This window comes from Megascapheus bottae, unplaced genomic scaffold (assembly GCF_031878675.1).
Source record: "Megascapheus bottae isolate mThoBot1 unplaced genomic scaffold, mThoBot2.hap1 HAP1_SCAFFOLD_77, whole genome shotgun sequence".
NCBI classification, from domain to species: domain Eukaryota; kingdom Metazoa; phylum Chordata; class Mammalia; order Rodentia; family Geomyidae; genus Megascapheus; species Megascapheus bottae.
Window position 1 is genome coordinate 474,798 of NW_028327771.1, and position 12,968 is coordinate 487,765.

General features: G+C 52.0%; 1 protein-coding gene across 6 annotated transcripts; it reads left to right on the top strand.

Annotated features, from left to right (window-relative positions):
- Positions 1 to 641: 641 nt before the first annotated feature.
- On the top strand, positions 642 to 10,251 carry LOC150039227 (ral guanine nucleotide dissociation stimulator-like). Of its 6 annotated transcripts, XM_090327918.1 has the most exons (16): positions 642 to 1,403; positions 2,038 to 2,131; positions 2,317 to 2,510; positions 3,076 to 3,135; positions 3,871 to 4,064; positions 4,478 to 4,507; positions 4,595 to 5,652; positions 6,310 to 6,525; positions 6,799 to 6,902; positions 7,309 to 7,372; positions 7,922 to 7,990; positions 8,382 to 8,471; positions 8,962 to 8,994; positions 9,245 to 9,366; positions 9,489 to 9,593; positions 9,877 to 10,251. In XM_090327918.1, exons 1-16 carry the CDS (start codon positions 1,381 to 1,383, stop codon positions 10,133 to 10,135), a joined length of 2,715 nt encoding a protein of 904 aa, XP_090184044.1. In that variant the 5' UTR covers positions 642 to 1,380; the 3' UTR covers positions 10,136 to 10,251. The 6 variants fall into 6 exon arrangements, with proteins under 6 accessions (XP_090184044.1, XP_090184047.1, XP_090184049.1 ...); XM_090327917.1 differs by lacking the exon at positions 642 to 1,403 and having other exon boundaries at positions 1,456 to 2,131; positions 7,309 to 7,369; XM_090327920.1 differs by lacking the exons at positions 642 to 1,403; positions 3,076 to 3,135 and having other exon boundaries at positions 1,455 to 2,131.
- The last annotated feature ends 2,717 nt before the right edge of the window (positions 10,252 to 12,968 follow it).

Below are 12,968 nucleotides of genomic sequence, written 5' to 3' on the forward strand. Positions count from 1 at the left end.
GATGCTGACATTCCTACTATCTCCCTGAGTTCACCAGTCGGGAAATTTAAATCACTCTAAGCTCTGTGTTGTTCTAGATGGACTTGGAGGGCTTTCTGGTAAAAAGCATTACAGATATGGCACTTTAGTGCCTGGAACACTGTTGATCATTGCGGTCATAATTCCACCTCAATCTGTTTACTTCTGATGTTTTATTCTGCCTGCTCCTCAGGTTCTCACTTCATCCTTACCTAATCTCCTGGACGATTCTCCCTCCTCTGGCCTCCCCTGACCTCCCAAGCACAGAGGTGCCCTCTTCCTTTCTTGTCCATCTTGCGTATGGAGGGCACTCATGAGTTTCTATTGGTGCCCCTCGTTGCCCTTCCCACTTCGCCCCTTGACAATCACAGGTGCCTTCAGAAAAAGAAAATTGTACACATAATGAAATTACTCCGTTTTTTCCTGAAATATTCTAATATGGCATAAGATTCTCCCAAGATCTTCTATTGGAACAAGCCATATATGTATTCTCACAACTGCAGAGCATCCACAAATTTACCCACAGTTTCACGTTCCTCCCAAATATCAACCATCTTACTATTTGCTTTTAGTTGATAGTGTTTTCTTTTCTTAACATTACTGTGTCACTTTGAATCACTTTCCCATTCAGGGCTGAATCCCAAGGTAATGGATACAGTGAAACACTATGCAATCCACCAAATTTTGTTTGTATTTGCTACCATCTATAAGGGGTTACCAGGATGCTGTTGTCATCTGTGTTTTGTGGCATACGGAATTGGTTTTTAGATAAATTGCTATAAGGAACAGGAGGAGATGCTAAGGTACAGAGAGGGATGATGGCATTGCTTTCATTCTAGATCCAGCTAATTGTGTCCATCCAGTTGTCCAGCCGTGACTTCTGGGTGAAGGGATTGCCAAGGGGTCACCCTTTGGAGGGAACATTGCCCTCTCATCATTTTCAATATTCTTCTATCCTTACCAAATGTACCACTGAATGGATTCATCTGGGTACCTAATATCTGTCTTAGAGTTCCATTTCTATTTGACACTTCGACCTAGGGTCACCTTCATCTGCCTTATGACAAGAAGTGATGCAGACATCACAGACACATGCCCACGGTAGTAGTTCTTGCTGTGCTGGTTCTGCCACTTGAATAGGAGACTGGGCCTTGAATCTTTATGCTCAAGCCTGTGAATCCAACACATTGGCCATGAACCAAATTTCCTACTTCTTGCTGATTAATTGAAGATGAGACTCTCATAGGCTTTCCTGCCTAGGTTGACTTTGAAACATGTTCTTCAGAGGTCAGCTTCCTGAGCAGTTAGGATTGTGTGAGCCATTGGCATCTGGCAAAGGACAATGTGTGTGATTCCTGTGGCATGTCCTGTCTCAGGACATGGATGTGAGTAGCTTCTCTATCTCCTTTTTGTCACAACATGTACGAACGAAATTTATTCTCTGTCAAGACAGAATGCGCAGGGACCTCATCTCTACATGAGGGCAGTAAAATGGCTGACAGCAGCTGTCAAGGTTCACAGCCTACGATGGACACAGGGTACTACTATTCAGTGGAAGACAGCCTCCCCCTCACAAGCAGACCCTAAGTGGACTCACTGCAACGTGGATTGACTGGGGGACTAAAGCCAACAAGCACTAACACTAGTAGTGTAGAACACATTTGAGATGATTGGCTGTGCCAGGTGTGAAGCCAGTAAGTATGTCCTCAATACCAGGACATTTGCTGGACAGAGGACAGTGGGAAGGTATGTGGAGGGGAATGGGTCTAGTTTTCCTCCTGACCTGCAGGAGGTCCGAGGGAGCAGCCAGTGGACATGTGCAGGGGTCAGGTGTGAGGCTCAGGCTCTGGGGGGCGGGGTGTGATGACATCACCTAAAGAGATGACATGACAGAGGGCTAGGCAACAATGGGGGCACTGCTTAGCAGCTCATATATTGCGCTGCAGCTGAGCCAGCTCATTTGTGTGGAAACTTTGAAGACAGCAGGATGTTTTCCTGCTGCTGTCCTCTATTCCACAGAAAGAATCAAAATGGAGAGTTTGATCTCATTCGCAGACAATGGCTCATCCCTTGGCCTGGTTGCCTGCGCAGAAACCCACGCTACATCCCACAGGTGAATGGAGGAAGCATGGGCCAGGAACGGGGGGAGTCATCACATCTAGTACTGGGTGGCATAGGTGTCTGCATTCTGGGTGGGATGTGGGTACATGAGTGTGTGTGAGGGAGGGAAGGAAGTGGAGCCCCAAGCTGTTGGATGGCCAGGAGCCTTTTCCCATTGCTGCTTCTTCTTCACCCCAGTATGGGGATATTTTAGCTCCAAGCCTTGCTGATCCCTGCAAGGCAGGATACATGCGGGGAGGCAAAGTAAAGCAGCTGGTAGAGCACCTGGTACCTGCCCTGCTCTTCGGAGATGCCTCCTTCATCCCAGTGTTCCTGGGAACCTACCGCACCTTCACTACCACACAGCACATACTGACCCTGCTGTTCAACAGGTAAGCAGCTCCTGGGAACCTAGGCTAGACCGAATGGCTAGGCTCTGGCCCAAGTTGGTGCCCCAACATGAATCTGCTTGAAGCCTGGGAAGTAGCATGCTAGGGACAACACCCACACTGCCTGAGGCTGGAGCAGAGGCCTGAGCTGTGAAAATGCCTGTCCTGGCCCATGCCTCCAACAGCTGGGTGGGCAGAATTGTGGGTGGTGCGTGGAGAAGCTCCCCTCTCCTCAACACCCCCTGCTCTCCATGGTGCCCTCACTGAGACCTTAAGCAAAGCCTTTTCCAAATTCTAAAGGTGAGTGACCTTCTCTCTGGGGTCCTGAACTAACTGAACCTCACTAGGAAGCACTAGAAGGACACAGAGAACCCATGCCCACTCAGATATGTAGGAGGCAGGTAGAGGCCTCTTCACCTTATGTCGGGAGGTATGTCAGGCTCCACTCAGTGTAAAGAATGGGGTGATTCTTGTCATCCCAAGCTCCATCCTGTGCTCAGAAACCACCAAGAACTGCACACGTCACACTCAGGGACAGTGCAGGTGACTTCCTCATGTTATTCCCTAGGTACAGCTCATTCCAACAACTTGAGGGAGAGAAGGCAGGAGCAAAAGGACAACTACAGCAGTGAGTGTGTTGGGGAAGAGGAGGGAATCTGTTTTCAGAGCGGGGCATTAGGGAGCTGCTTTGCGGGAGGCCTGGGAAAAGTGAAATGGTACCCACCTGGCTTGAGAGTTCTGAAGGAGAGCTTGAGACCTGCCAGGAGACTGTGTCCACATGGGGAGCTGGGGTGAGTTCCTCTATTCCTGAGGAGGGTGAGAGAAGCTCTGGGACCATGCCAGCCCAGTCACCTTTGCCTACCCTGGGAAAATCAGGACTAGGGAGACTAGGACGGCCACACCTCCCCATCATGGACATTCAGTGGGTTTCCTGAGGACTCCGCGAGGGCTCAAGGATCAGGCCTTGCCCTGTGGGTTGAAATCAGGGAAAGACGCTTCACAAAGGGCTTAAGGACATGGAGGTGAGGACAGGTTACCTCAATGAGCACACGCAGGTCTCGAGAGGGACCAAGGGACAGGATGACCATCCCAGAGGAGATAGAGTGGATAGTCTGGGGAGGCTTCCAGGGACAAATGAAGGTAGGTGTGGGGCATGTGGAAAGAGGAGGGTGGTGCTCACAATTGTGATCTAAGTCTAGTCTCATCCCTCCTGAACATATTGCCTGCAGCCCAGCCAGGTGACCTGGCTTGCCAGGGACTTGGACATGAGCAGTCTCATGACCACTCTATACACGAGCTTGAGGGGATCTGAGTGGAGGGGAGGCCCAGCCTATGACTCTGCTGCTTCTCCCTCTGCTCCCAGAGCTTTTGCCTTCATCCTTGGTTCGTGGATGAGGGAGTACCCTGAAGATTTCCTAGAAGCGCCGGACTCGTCCTGCCTGCAACAACTTGTGGCATACCTCCACCTGAATATGCCCGGCTCCATTGAGGAGCACCAGGCCTGCCTTCTGCTCACCCATCTGGAACTCAGGAATCCCAAAGAGCCAGAGCTTGAAGGTGAGTAGCAGGGGATGGGAAGGAGACAACAGCTGGGAGATTCTGAGCTGTTTCCAATTGAAGGAAGCCAAAGGCAAAGGGAGCCAGAAGTCCAGAGGCCTTGGAGGGCTGTCTGGAACACTTCCTGTGGTGGAGTCAAAGCACTGGGGCTTCTCAGGCAGGCAGGGGTCTCCTGACATTAGGGCAGACTTGGGGGAAGACAGTCCTGGAGGGATCTTGTCCTAAAATGTTCGCTGCAGCTGCAATCCTTGGTGATTCTGCAGTATTGCATGCCACGCATGAAGCCCTGGAGGCAACAACCCCCCAGGAAGGAATCAGAGCATCTTGGGCTGAGTCCCCTTCAGCTCCAAGCTCTGCTGGCGAGCTCCAGAGTGAGACTCTGAGAGATGCCTATTCCTACTTGCTTTTACCAGCTGGCATAGAAGACATAAAGCCTTGTGCAGGTAAGCTCATGACTCCCAGCCTTTCACCTGCCCCAAGTACAAGTGTGCAGGGAGTAGTCCCAGACTGAGCTGCTCCCTCTGATTTAGGAGCACTGGCAGCCATCTCTGAGCCTGGAGGACCTAATCCACTGGAACCAAGTACTCTAGAGCCAGGAAATGATGAGGAAGTTCCAGTGTCCACTCCAGAAACCCAGCTGCCTCAAGGCAAGGCTGAAGCAAATCCCTCATCAGCCCCAACACCAGCGGCTGGTGCAGATCAAGCAGAGGCTCCCATGAGCACTGTGGCAGAGACCTGTGTGGCAGCATGCCTCCTTGCTGGAGAGGTGGCCTGTCTCCCCCCAGCAGTGGAAGAGCCTGAGCCAACTGCACAGGAACCTGTGCCCCCCATTGAGGAGGAAGCCCCCGGGCCATCTGTACCCCAGGCGGCCTGTCTCCCCACAGCCTATGAAGAGCCTGAGCCATCTGCACAGGAACCTGTGCCCCCCATTGAGGAGGAAGCCCCCGGGCCATCTGTACCCCAGGCGGCCTGTCTCCCCACAGCCAATGAAGAGCCTGAGCCATCTGCACAGGAACCTGTGCCCCCCATTGAGGAGGAAGCCCCCGGGCCATCTGTACCCCAGGTGGCCTGTCTCCCCACAGCCAATGAAAAGCCTGAGCCATCTGCACAGGAACCTGTGCCCCCAATTGAGGAGGAAGCCCCCTGGCCATCTGTACCCCAGGCGGCCTGTCTCCCCACAGCCAATGAAGAGCCTGAGCCATCTGCACAGGAACCTGTGCCCCCCATTGAAGAGGAAGCACCCGGGCCATCTTCACCTCTGCGAAAGGATGCCGAAGGTTTCAGGGAGGTTGTTTATCCACTACCTGGCAATGATCAAGGCCATGGCCTGTCGATCTCTGAGGATACCAGGGCTACACTGCTCAGTGCTGCAGAGCTAGAGCCAGACTCTGTACCCCTGGCTAGAGAGGCACACATGGGAACTGAGACAGACCCAGCTCCCTGGGAATCCCTCACAGTGGGGGATTTTCAGATTTCCTCCAGGGGGCCATCCAGGATTTCTTTGTTGAAGTTAGAAGAAATGAGTACAGCACACTTGGTAGAGTGGCTGCCTGACCAGAAGGCCGAACAGTTCACAATCATGGCTGTGGTGAGTAGCTTGGCATGCAGTCTTTCCCTCTCTCCTCTACTGCCCACACCACCATTTCCCTGGGCAGAGGACATTTCTACTGCACATTCCAGCTTGGTGAGTGCAAAACCCAGGACCAGGTCTGGGTTCACCAAGTCAAGCCATCTTGATTTCTTGAGGGACAATTGGAATCACTGAGGGTCCAGGGATCCTGATGGCTCAGGGAGTAACAAGGACAAACAGACAGAAGGCCAGGCGCCTTGATCTGTCCACTGGTCTTTGCATCCTTAACCCTCAGTGGGGACCTGGGGACTGTTGAGATCCCATGGCATTCACAGGACATGCCACAGGGTGAAGGCCAATGCCTGTGGACTGCAGACAGAAAGGAAGTGTGGTGGGGAAAGCAAATGTGCCCTGCCTGGGACATGCAGGCTGAGGCACCTCATGATTGGCAGAATGAAATTGGTCCATCCCTGCCCTCCTCTCTAGGCCCTCATGCTCTTTTTAGGGACACACATATGCCAGGGGCTCTCAGAGGTCCAGGAAGGAGCATGGAGACACACCTAGACATGCACCTCTGCTTCCTGAGACCCAGTGCCTAGACCTGCCTCACATGCCAGGCAGAGACTCTGGAGGCCTCAGGCAGAGTCCCACTGACCATTTCTTTTCCCTTTCCAGAGGCTCTTCAAAGAGCTGAAACCGTATGAGTGTTTGAGCTATGTTTATTTCGACCCGGATAAGAAGCGTCAGGAGCTCCTGGCACCTACAGTGCTGGCAATTTTACACTTTTATAATCAAATAGAAACATCTGTGATAACCACATCGGTGTTGCACCACAGCGCTGAGGCAGCAGACAGGGCAGAGGTCTTGGAGCACTGGATTGAGGTGGCATTGGTATGCTGCAGGAGGGGCCTGGGACCCTTCTTCCCTCTCCCATCCCGACCAGCAGGCTGCCTGCTCACTCACAGCTGCTGCCTGAGTCCCCAAACCCCTCCTCAGGCTCTGCCCAGCTTCCTGCCATGTGGCCTCCTGCTCTGCTTCCTCTAGGATGGAGTCATCTCCCCAGGCTCCCTAGCATTCATCCCAGTAACCAAGGTGGAGCCCTAGGGTCAAAGCAGGACCCCGGGGGCTGCTCCAGGGCTCACCTCACACATTCCTCATCTCTAGGAGAGCCACCACCTCAAAAACGCCATCTCCGTGTGTGCCATCTTATCTGCCCTGCAGAGCAGTGCCCTGCAAGGCCTGAAGCAAACATGGAGAGCTGTTTCCAGGTGGGTGTGCCTTGTTCCTGGGCAAGTGAAGTTTGGTCAGCCTAACACCCCTCCTCCAGGAGCCCCGGGACACTGCAGCTGCACAACTCAGATATGTGGGGACTTGATAGGACTTGCCTGCTAGGATCAGCTTCCTCTCCAGGCACACAAGGCCCAAGGCCACAGGGGACTCTTGACACACTGAGGCCATCCAGTCTTTAGAAGCTCTTCCAAAGGAAACCACTCTGGTCTTTGGCCCCTAGCCTCACAATGCTCTGCTCAACTCCAGGTGACCTAAGTGTCATGGTGGAGCCACATGCAAAGCTCTTCTCCATGAGGATGAAATCTGCCTCAACTTGAAAATCCACTGCCTCTCTTCCTCTCCCTCCCTCTACCATCTCTCACCTTGTCTCTGCCCCTCCTCCAGGGGGAGCCTTGAGGTATGGCAGGAGCTGAGGAAGATCTATTCGATGGAGAAACACTACAAGGTGGTATGAGCGCAGGAAGAAGTTTACTCCAGAGGAGGGAGGGCGAGGAAATCCTCCCTGATGGGGTTTCCAAAAGTTCTAGTAGGCATCATGTGGGAATTTAGGATGAGTCATGGGAAGGCTGGAAGCATGGGTTCTGTGCTGGGGTAAAGGGCAGATTAGGTGGAGAACCAGTGACTCCCCCTTGCTTGGCAGTGCAGTGGAGTGAGTGCAGGCCAGGAGGCATCCTGGGTGTGTGAGGAGGGGAGGAACTGTCAGGATGGGGAATCTCCAGCTTCGTCCTTGTGGCAGGTCTGTGATGGGGCTGCCTCCTCTCCACCCAGCCAGCCTCACACCCAGAATCTCAGCACCAGACCAAATAGCAGCATCCCCTTGGGCTGCTGCAAATGTCCACACTCAACCTTGCAGACAGGCCTTCCCATGTGCTCTGATATGCCCAGGAAGAGTGATGATGGTCACTGGGAACCTGACATCCCACGACCCCAGGAAAGCAGGGAAGGTGGAGGGTTGAGTGAGCTGACAGTCTTCTAACTGCATGCTATATCCTACCAGGGCCCACAGTCCACACGGATGGCCTTCTGGAGCAAACTCAAGAGAGGCCTAGGAACGCAGAAGGAACTGGTGAGTGTGCATGCCTGAGGCAAGAGACTCCCCAGCAGGAGAGGACAGGGCTCCCACAGCCACACACAGTGATGAACCCCCTTCATTCCTGACCTCTGCCCATTCCTGCATATTGCAGGAAGGAGCTGCATCCAACAGACTGTCTCGCATGGAGCTGAGAAATAAATCTTGCCCATCTGTCAAGTGTGCCAGCCTAGGATTGAACCAGACCCAGACTGATCCCCACTTGCAGGGCTGAGGGCTTGGGTAGGAGTGGAGGGTGGATCCTTGGGGAAGGAGCCTGTTATGCCCTAAGAAGTTCTCCTGGCTGGCATCATGGCACTGGGGTAAGTCCGGTGGGACTAAGCAGGAGCCTAAGTGTGCTCTTATTTTTCACCACCCAATACCATAGGACTACTCCGAGGGCACAGTCCCTTACCTCGGCACCATCCTCAACCACTTGGCCTCACTACACCACCATAAGGACAAGGACTCCAAGAATGTGAGTGAGCCAGGGGACCAGGCATGGGGAATCAGATAGGAGAAGAAGAGCCTCTGGATGCCCCTGGAGCTCCAGCAAGAGGCCGAGTTCTCCCCAGCTTCAGGCATCCAAGCAGCACAGCAGTGCTACCTTCTGATGCTCCTGGCAAACTGCCAGCCTTCAGTGCTGCTGATGACTTGGGCCCATTTCTCCGTGGGTAGTGGGGCAGGGTGGGAGTGTGACAGCAGGTCCTCAAGGTGACCTAGCATGTGGGAAGAGCCCGTGCTTGTCCCTAGGAGCCTCAGTCCTCTGCAGGGCGCATTGAGAGTTGAGAAGAACAGTCAGATCCCTGTCCTCAGGCCCCCTGTCCCTGCCCTAGACTGAGAGCAACCCTAGTCCAGGTATGGACCCATGCTGCCCTCTACTGACCTACCTCGGTAGGTGCAAAGTGGCAAGGCAGCCTTGAGCTGCAAGCACCATTTGCTAAGCACAGTGGCTCTCTGGTTTGCAGGGCAAGTGGATACACATGCAAAGAAGAAGAGAGGTGAGGAGATGAAGCCTCCCAGCACAGGGAGGCCAGCTGTGCAGGGCCCTTGGGTCCTTCTTTTTCTCTGAAGGTGGAGGACCGGAGAAGGGGGCATGTGGGGGGAGCTGTGGGATGGGCCCTGGATCATAGCAGGCAATGAGCAAGAGACAGAGCCAGATTGAAGAGCGACCCAGGTAAGGCCCCACATAGGTAGCCTGGTGCCCCTCCACTGTGCAGGCCAGTGAGCATCCTGTTCTCTTTCCCCCAGGAATATAAAGTCCTGGCCTTGATCAAAGAACTCCAGGGCGCGTGTCAGGAGCTCCACGTAGTTCCTGAGGAGAAGTTTGTGAAATGGTTCACAAACCTGAAGCGCCTGAGTCCATCTGAATGGTGAGCTGGGGCACACAGAGGGGGCAGCACACATGGGGCCTATGGAACCCCAAGTTCCCAGGGGACCTGGGATGGAGCCCCAGTGTTGGCCCTGCTGTGCTCACAACTCCTACCTGTCTTAGCGACAAGCTGTGCCAGGAGCTGGAGCCTCCCAGGTGGGCCAGTTTCCTGCACAGGAAGAGCAGGAAGAGTAAGAAGAGCTTGGTCCAGAGGAAGCCCTCAAAAGAGTAAGCAGAGGGACCCACAGGGCAAGGGACTCCCCGGCTGTGAGTGGTGGGATAGTGAGCCCCAGAAGCTGGGGCTGCATCCCGCCCGCTTCCACACAGCCACCTTGGGACTGAGCTGTGTGGCCTCAGCTCTTCCCACATCCCTTTCTTCCTTGGTTCCCATGGTGGTTCCCATTCCCAGAGCAGAATCATGAAAACTGCCTCAGGCTCAGGGCACACTGTGGTCTGGGGCAAGCATGAGTGCCCAGGGAGGCCCTAGGATTAAGGCAGGCCCTCCATTCAGTCACCAGACTTCAAGCAAGACATTCAGCAGCCATAGCAGCTCCCAATTGAACACCAGCGAAGAAGTTAGCATCAGAAGTATTAGCCACGAAACCTCTGGACATTTGGGCTTCTCAACCAGGCCTTCCATACTTTATCGTCGTGGATACCATTCTACTCCCAACATCAGCAACTCTAAGATTGACTTCCAATATGAGGGGATCTTGGGGTTCTTGAGCCCTCAGCCCTCCAGGAGAACTGGGCACGAAGGAATTTATTAGGTTGTTGCCAGTTCAACCTTTGGAGTGGACTTCAACCAAGCTAGTAGCACTATCTGATGCTTTGGGGAAAATTGCCAACTTTTCTGGGTTATTACAATTAAAACTTTAAGTGGAAACACTGAGTCCATGAATACCATTTCTCTAGGAGAGCAAGTTTGTTGTGGTTATTTGGAAGATGTATTTTATGAGGAAGTCTTTTCTGCTTTTGAGAGGTCATTTATTGTAGAATGGGGAAGATCATTTTTCCCCGGCCCATGTCAGGCATGCTGACCTTGCACAGAGTCTGAATCCAAAGTGATGCCTTGAGCCTGTGTCTCTCACCGCCTTGGGCCAGACTTTCAGGTGTTCTCATGGACCATTCCAGGATCTATGAAATCTGAGTGTTGAAATATCATCTTTGCTGCAGTCACTGGCTGTGTGGGAAGCCCCTGAGTTCCTTCTGTGCAGGCAGGGAGGCCACCCTCAGGTGTTGGGAGAGGCTGGATAGCACCATGCCCCTCTGCAGGAAAAAGGAGTCCACACTAGAACCGGGGCAGTGCTCCAGCCAGGGGCCCACTGCTGAGCTGCAAGAAGTGGTAAACTAAGACAATCCAAAATCACAATTTTTCCAAACCAGGTATCTTCCTCAAACACTAAGCACACCGATGTAGGAAAATGAGCCGATAGAGCACAGAGAGAGCATAAAGTCACATGCCCATGCCACTCAAACATTCTCTTTGCAGGGCTGGGAGTTTGGCTTAGTGGTAGGGTGCTTGTCTGGCATGCCATTCTTCAGTACCACATACATTCAAAAAGCCGGAAGTGGTGCTGTGGCTCAGGTGGCCGAGCTCTAGCCTCGAGCCACATCCTGACTGCATAGTGGAAGAAGGGGAAGTCCCACCCCACCCCCCAGGTGATGGGCCTCCCTGATGTCTAAGAGTCAGGGGTAGGGACCTGGATGGTAGGTTACTGGACCTGTCAGTCTTGTGTCTTGAACCTGGGACTCTCCAGGGTCCTGTGACCTTGTCCTCTGACCTGAATCTATTTCTTGATCAGACAGCTCAGCAGCCATTAAGCCAGGTCTCATGTACTGTACCCCACCTCCTGGCTCTCCTCAAATCAACAAGGTGTCCCACTTCAACTCTCTACTGGGTTGATGTGCGTGGTTGCTATTGGTTTTCTGCTCTTTCCTCTTTTATGGCACAGTTTTCATACAGTGTTAAGTATACCAGCTGTTAAGTATACCAGCTAGCAAAGCTGCTGTTCATTTTGACAGGAATCTGCCTGCAGATGCCAGCTTTTTCATTAAAGACTCTCAATTTGATCTCTCCAAATGTCGTGTGTAGGGCTGGGGGTTTGGCCTAGTGGTAGAGTGCTTGCAGATCATGCCCGAAGACCGGGTTTAATGCCTTCGTACCACATACATAGAAAAAACCCAGAAGTGGTTCTGTGGCTCAAGTGGGAGAGCTCTAGCCTTAAGAAAGCCCAAGCCAAAAATGTGATTTGTAAGCTGGGAATGTGGCTTAGCATGATAGAGTGCTTACCTAGCATGCATGATGCCCCACATAATTCACCACATTAACAGAAAAGGCTGGAAGTGCTACCCTTGAGCAAATGCTGCTCAGGAACAGGGCTTAGGCCCTGAGTTCAAGCCCCAGGACTGACAAAAAATAGGACAAAGAGAAAGTGGCTTCTCTGCATCTTGCCTACTGGATGAACCTTACAACATTAGCCCCTCCTACTACCTGGTCACAGAACACATGCAGCCTCTCTCATTCTAGATCCTTTCTAGATCCTCACTGAAGACAATGTATTTTGTCTATGGATGCAAATTTTCCTTGGGAGTTAATATTTAAAGGGAAGAGAAATCAAGACAAAACCTTACCAATCTTTGAATCTGAACATAATTTTCCTTTGTCCTGACAGTACTATACTATATTCACCACTGTAATTATATTTATATTAAAAGAGTGCCATCTGGACCCTTAGCTGCCAATGAACATTCTTAGGTTACCACATTCAGGACAAACTTTATTTCTAATTCAGAGCCCAGGTGTAGAATAAAAGAGTTCCTCAACTCCACATATTCATTTACTCAGGATAGGCACTGATTTGGCTTAAGACTTTTTTTCCTCTTGGAAAATATCCTATCTGAAAATATTCATAGAGGAAATAAAGCTACTGGTTTTTGTTTTGATTTGTGTGCTGCAGGGGATAAGGAGATGCATTCCCTTAATAGTTCTATCAGTAGAAGCTAAAGATCCTGGAGATACAAATAAAGGGGGAAATGTAGCAGAGCCTTCTGAATAAGGACACGGCAACCAGGCCAGGATGCAAATGCTGCTGTCTTCATCTAGGAGATGCTACTGTGGGCTACAGTCCCTACCAACCTTTCACACCTTTCTTGAGGTCTTCCCTATCCTCTGGTGAGGTGGCCATTGGTATCTTCATCTTGTGTGTCCCTGCCAGCTCACACACCTTTCCAGGAGCTGAAGTGCTTTAGCTGATGACCCATTCATTTGTCAGGCCAAGGAGGGAAGTGTTGCAAAGGCTGAGGGAACTTCCTGCACAGCCCTTCCTTCCCATTCACACTGTGGCTCTGCCATCTGCACATAGTGTACTAAAGCCCAGACAAGTTGCCTTACCTCCACGTTGTATCCTTGTTCCCCCATTATCAGTATGAGTGAATCATTGTAGAGGCCTGTACAAATTGGAAAAATCAAGGATCTAGTCTTTGTTTGAGGTATGTGTGTGTGTGTGTGTGTGTGTGTGTGTGTGTGTGTGTGTGTGTATGTGTGTGTGTTTTTTTATGTGCTGGTCTTAGCCTTGAACTCAGAGCCTAGGCACTGTTCCT

Excerpts from the sequence above, each read along its gene's own strand:
- LOC150039227 (XM_090327917.1), top strand. The coding sequence starts at position 2,006 with ATGTTTTCCTGCTGCTGTCCTCTATTCCACAGAAAGAATCAAAATGGA. Across the intron at positions 4,065-4,477 it reads CAAAGAGCCAGAGCTTGAAG|CTGGCATAGAAGACATAAAG; the intron begins GTGAGTAGCAGG and ends TGCTTTTACCAG. Across the intron at positions 4,508-4,594 it reads AGACATAAAGCCTTGTGCAG|GAGCACTGGCAGCCATCTCT; the intron begins GTAAGCTCATGA and ends CCTCTGATTTAG.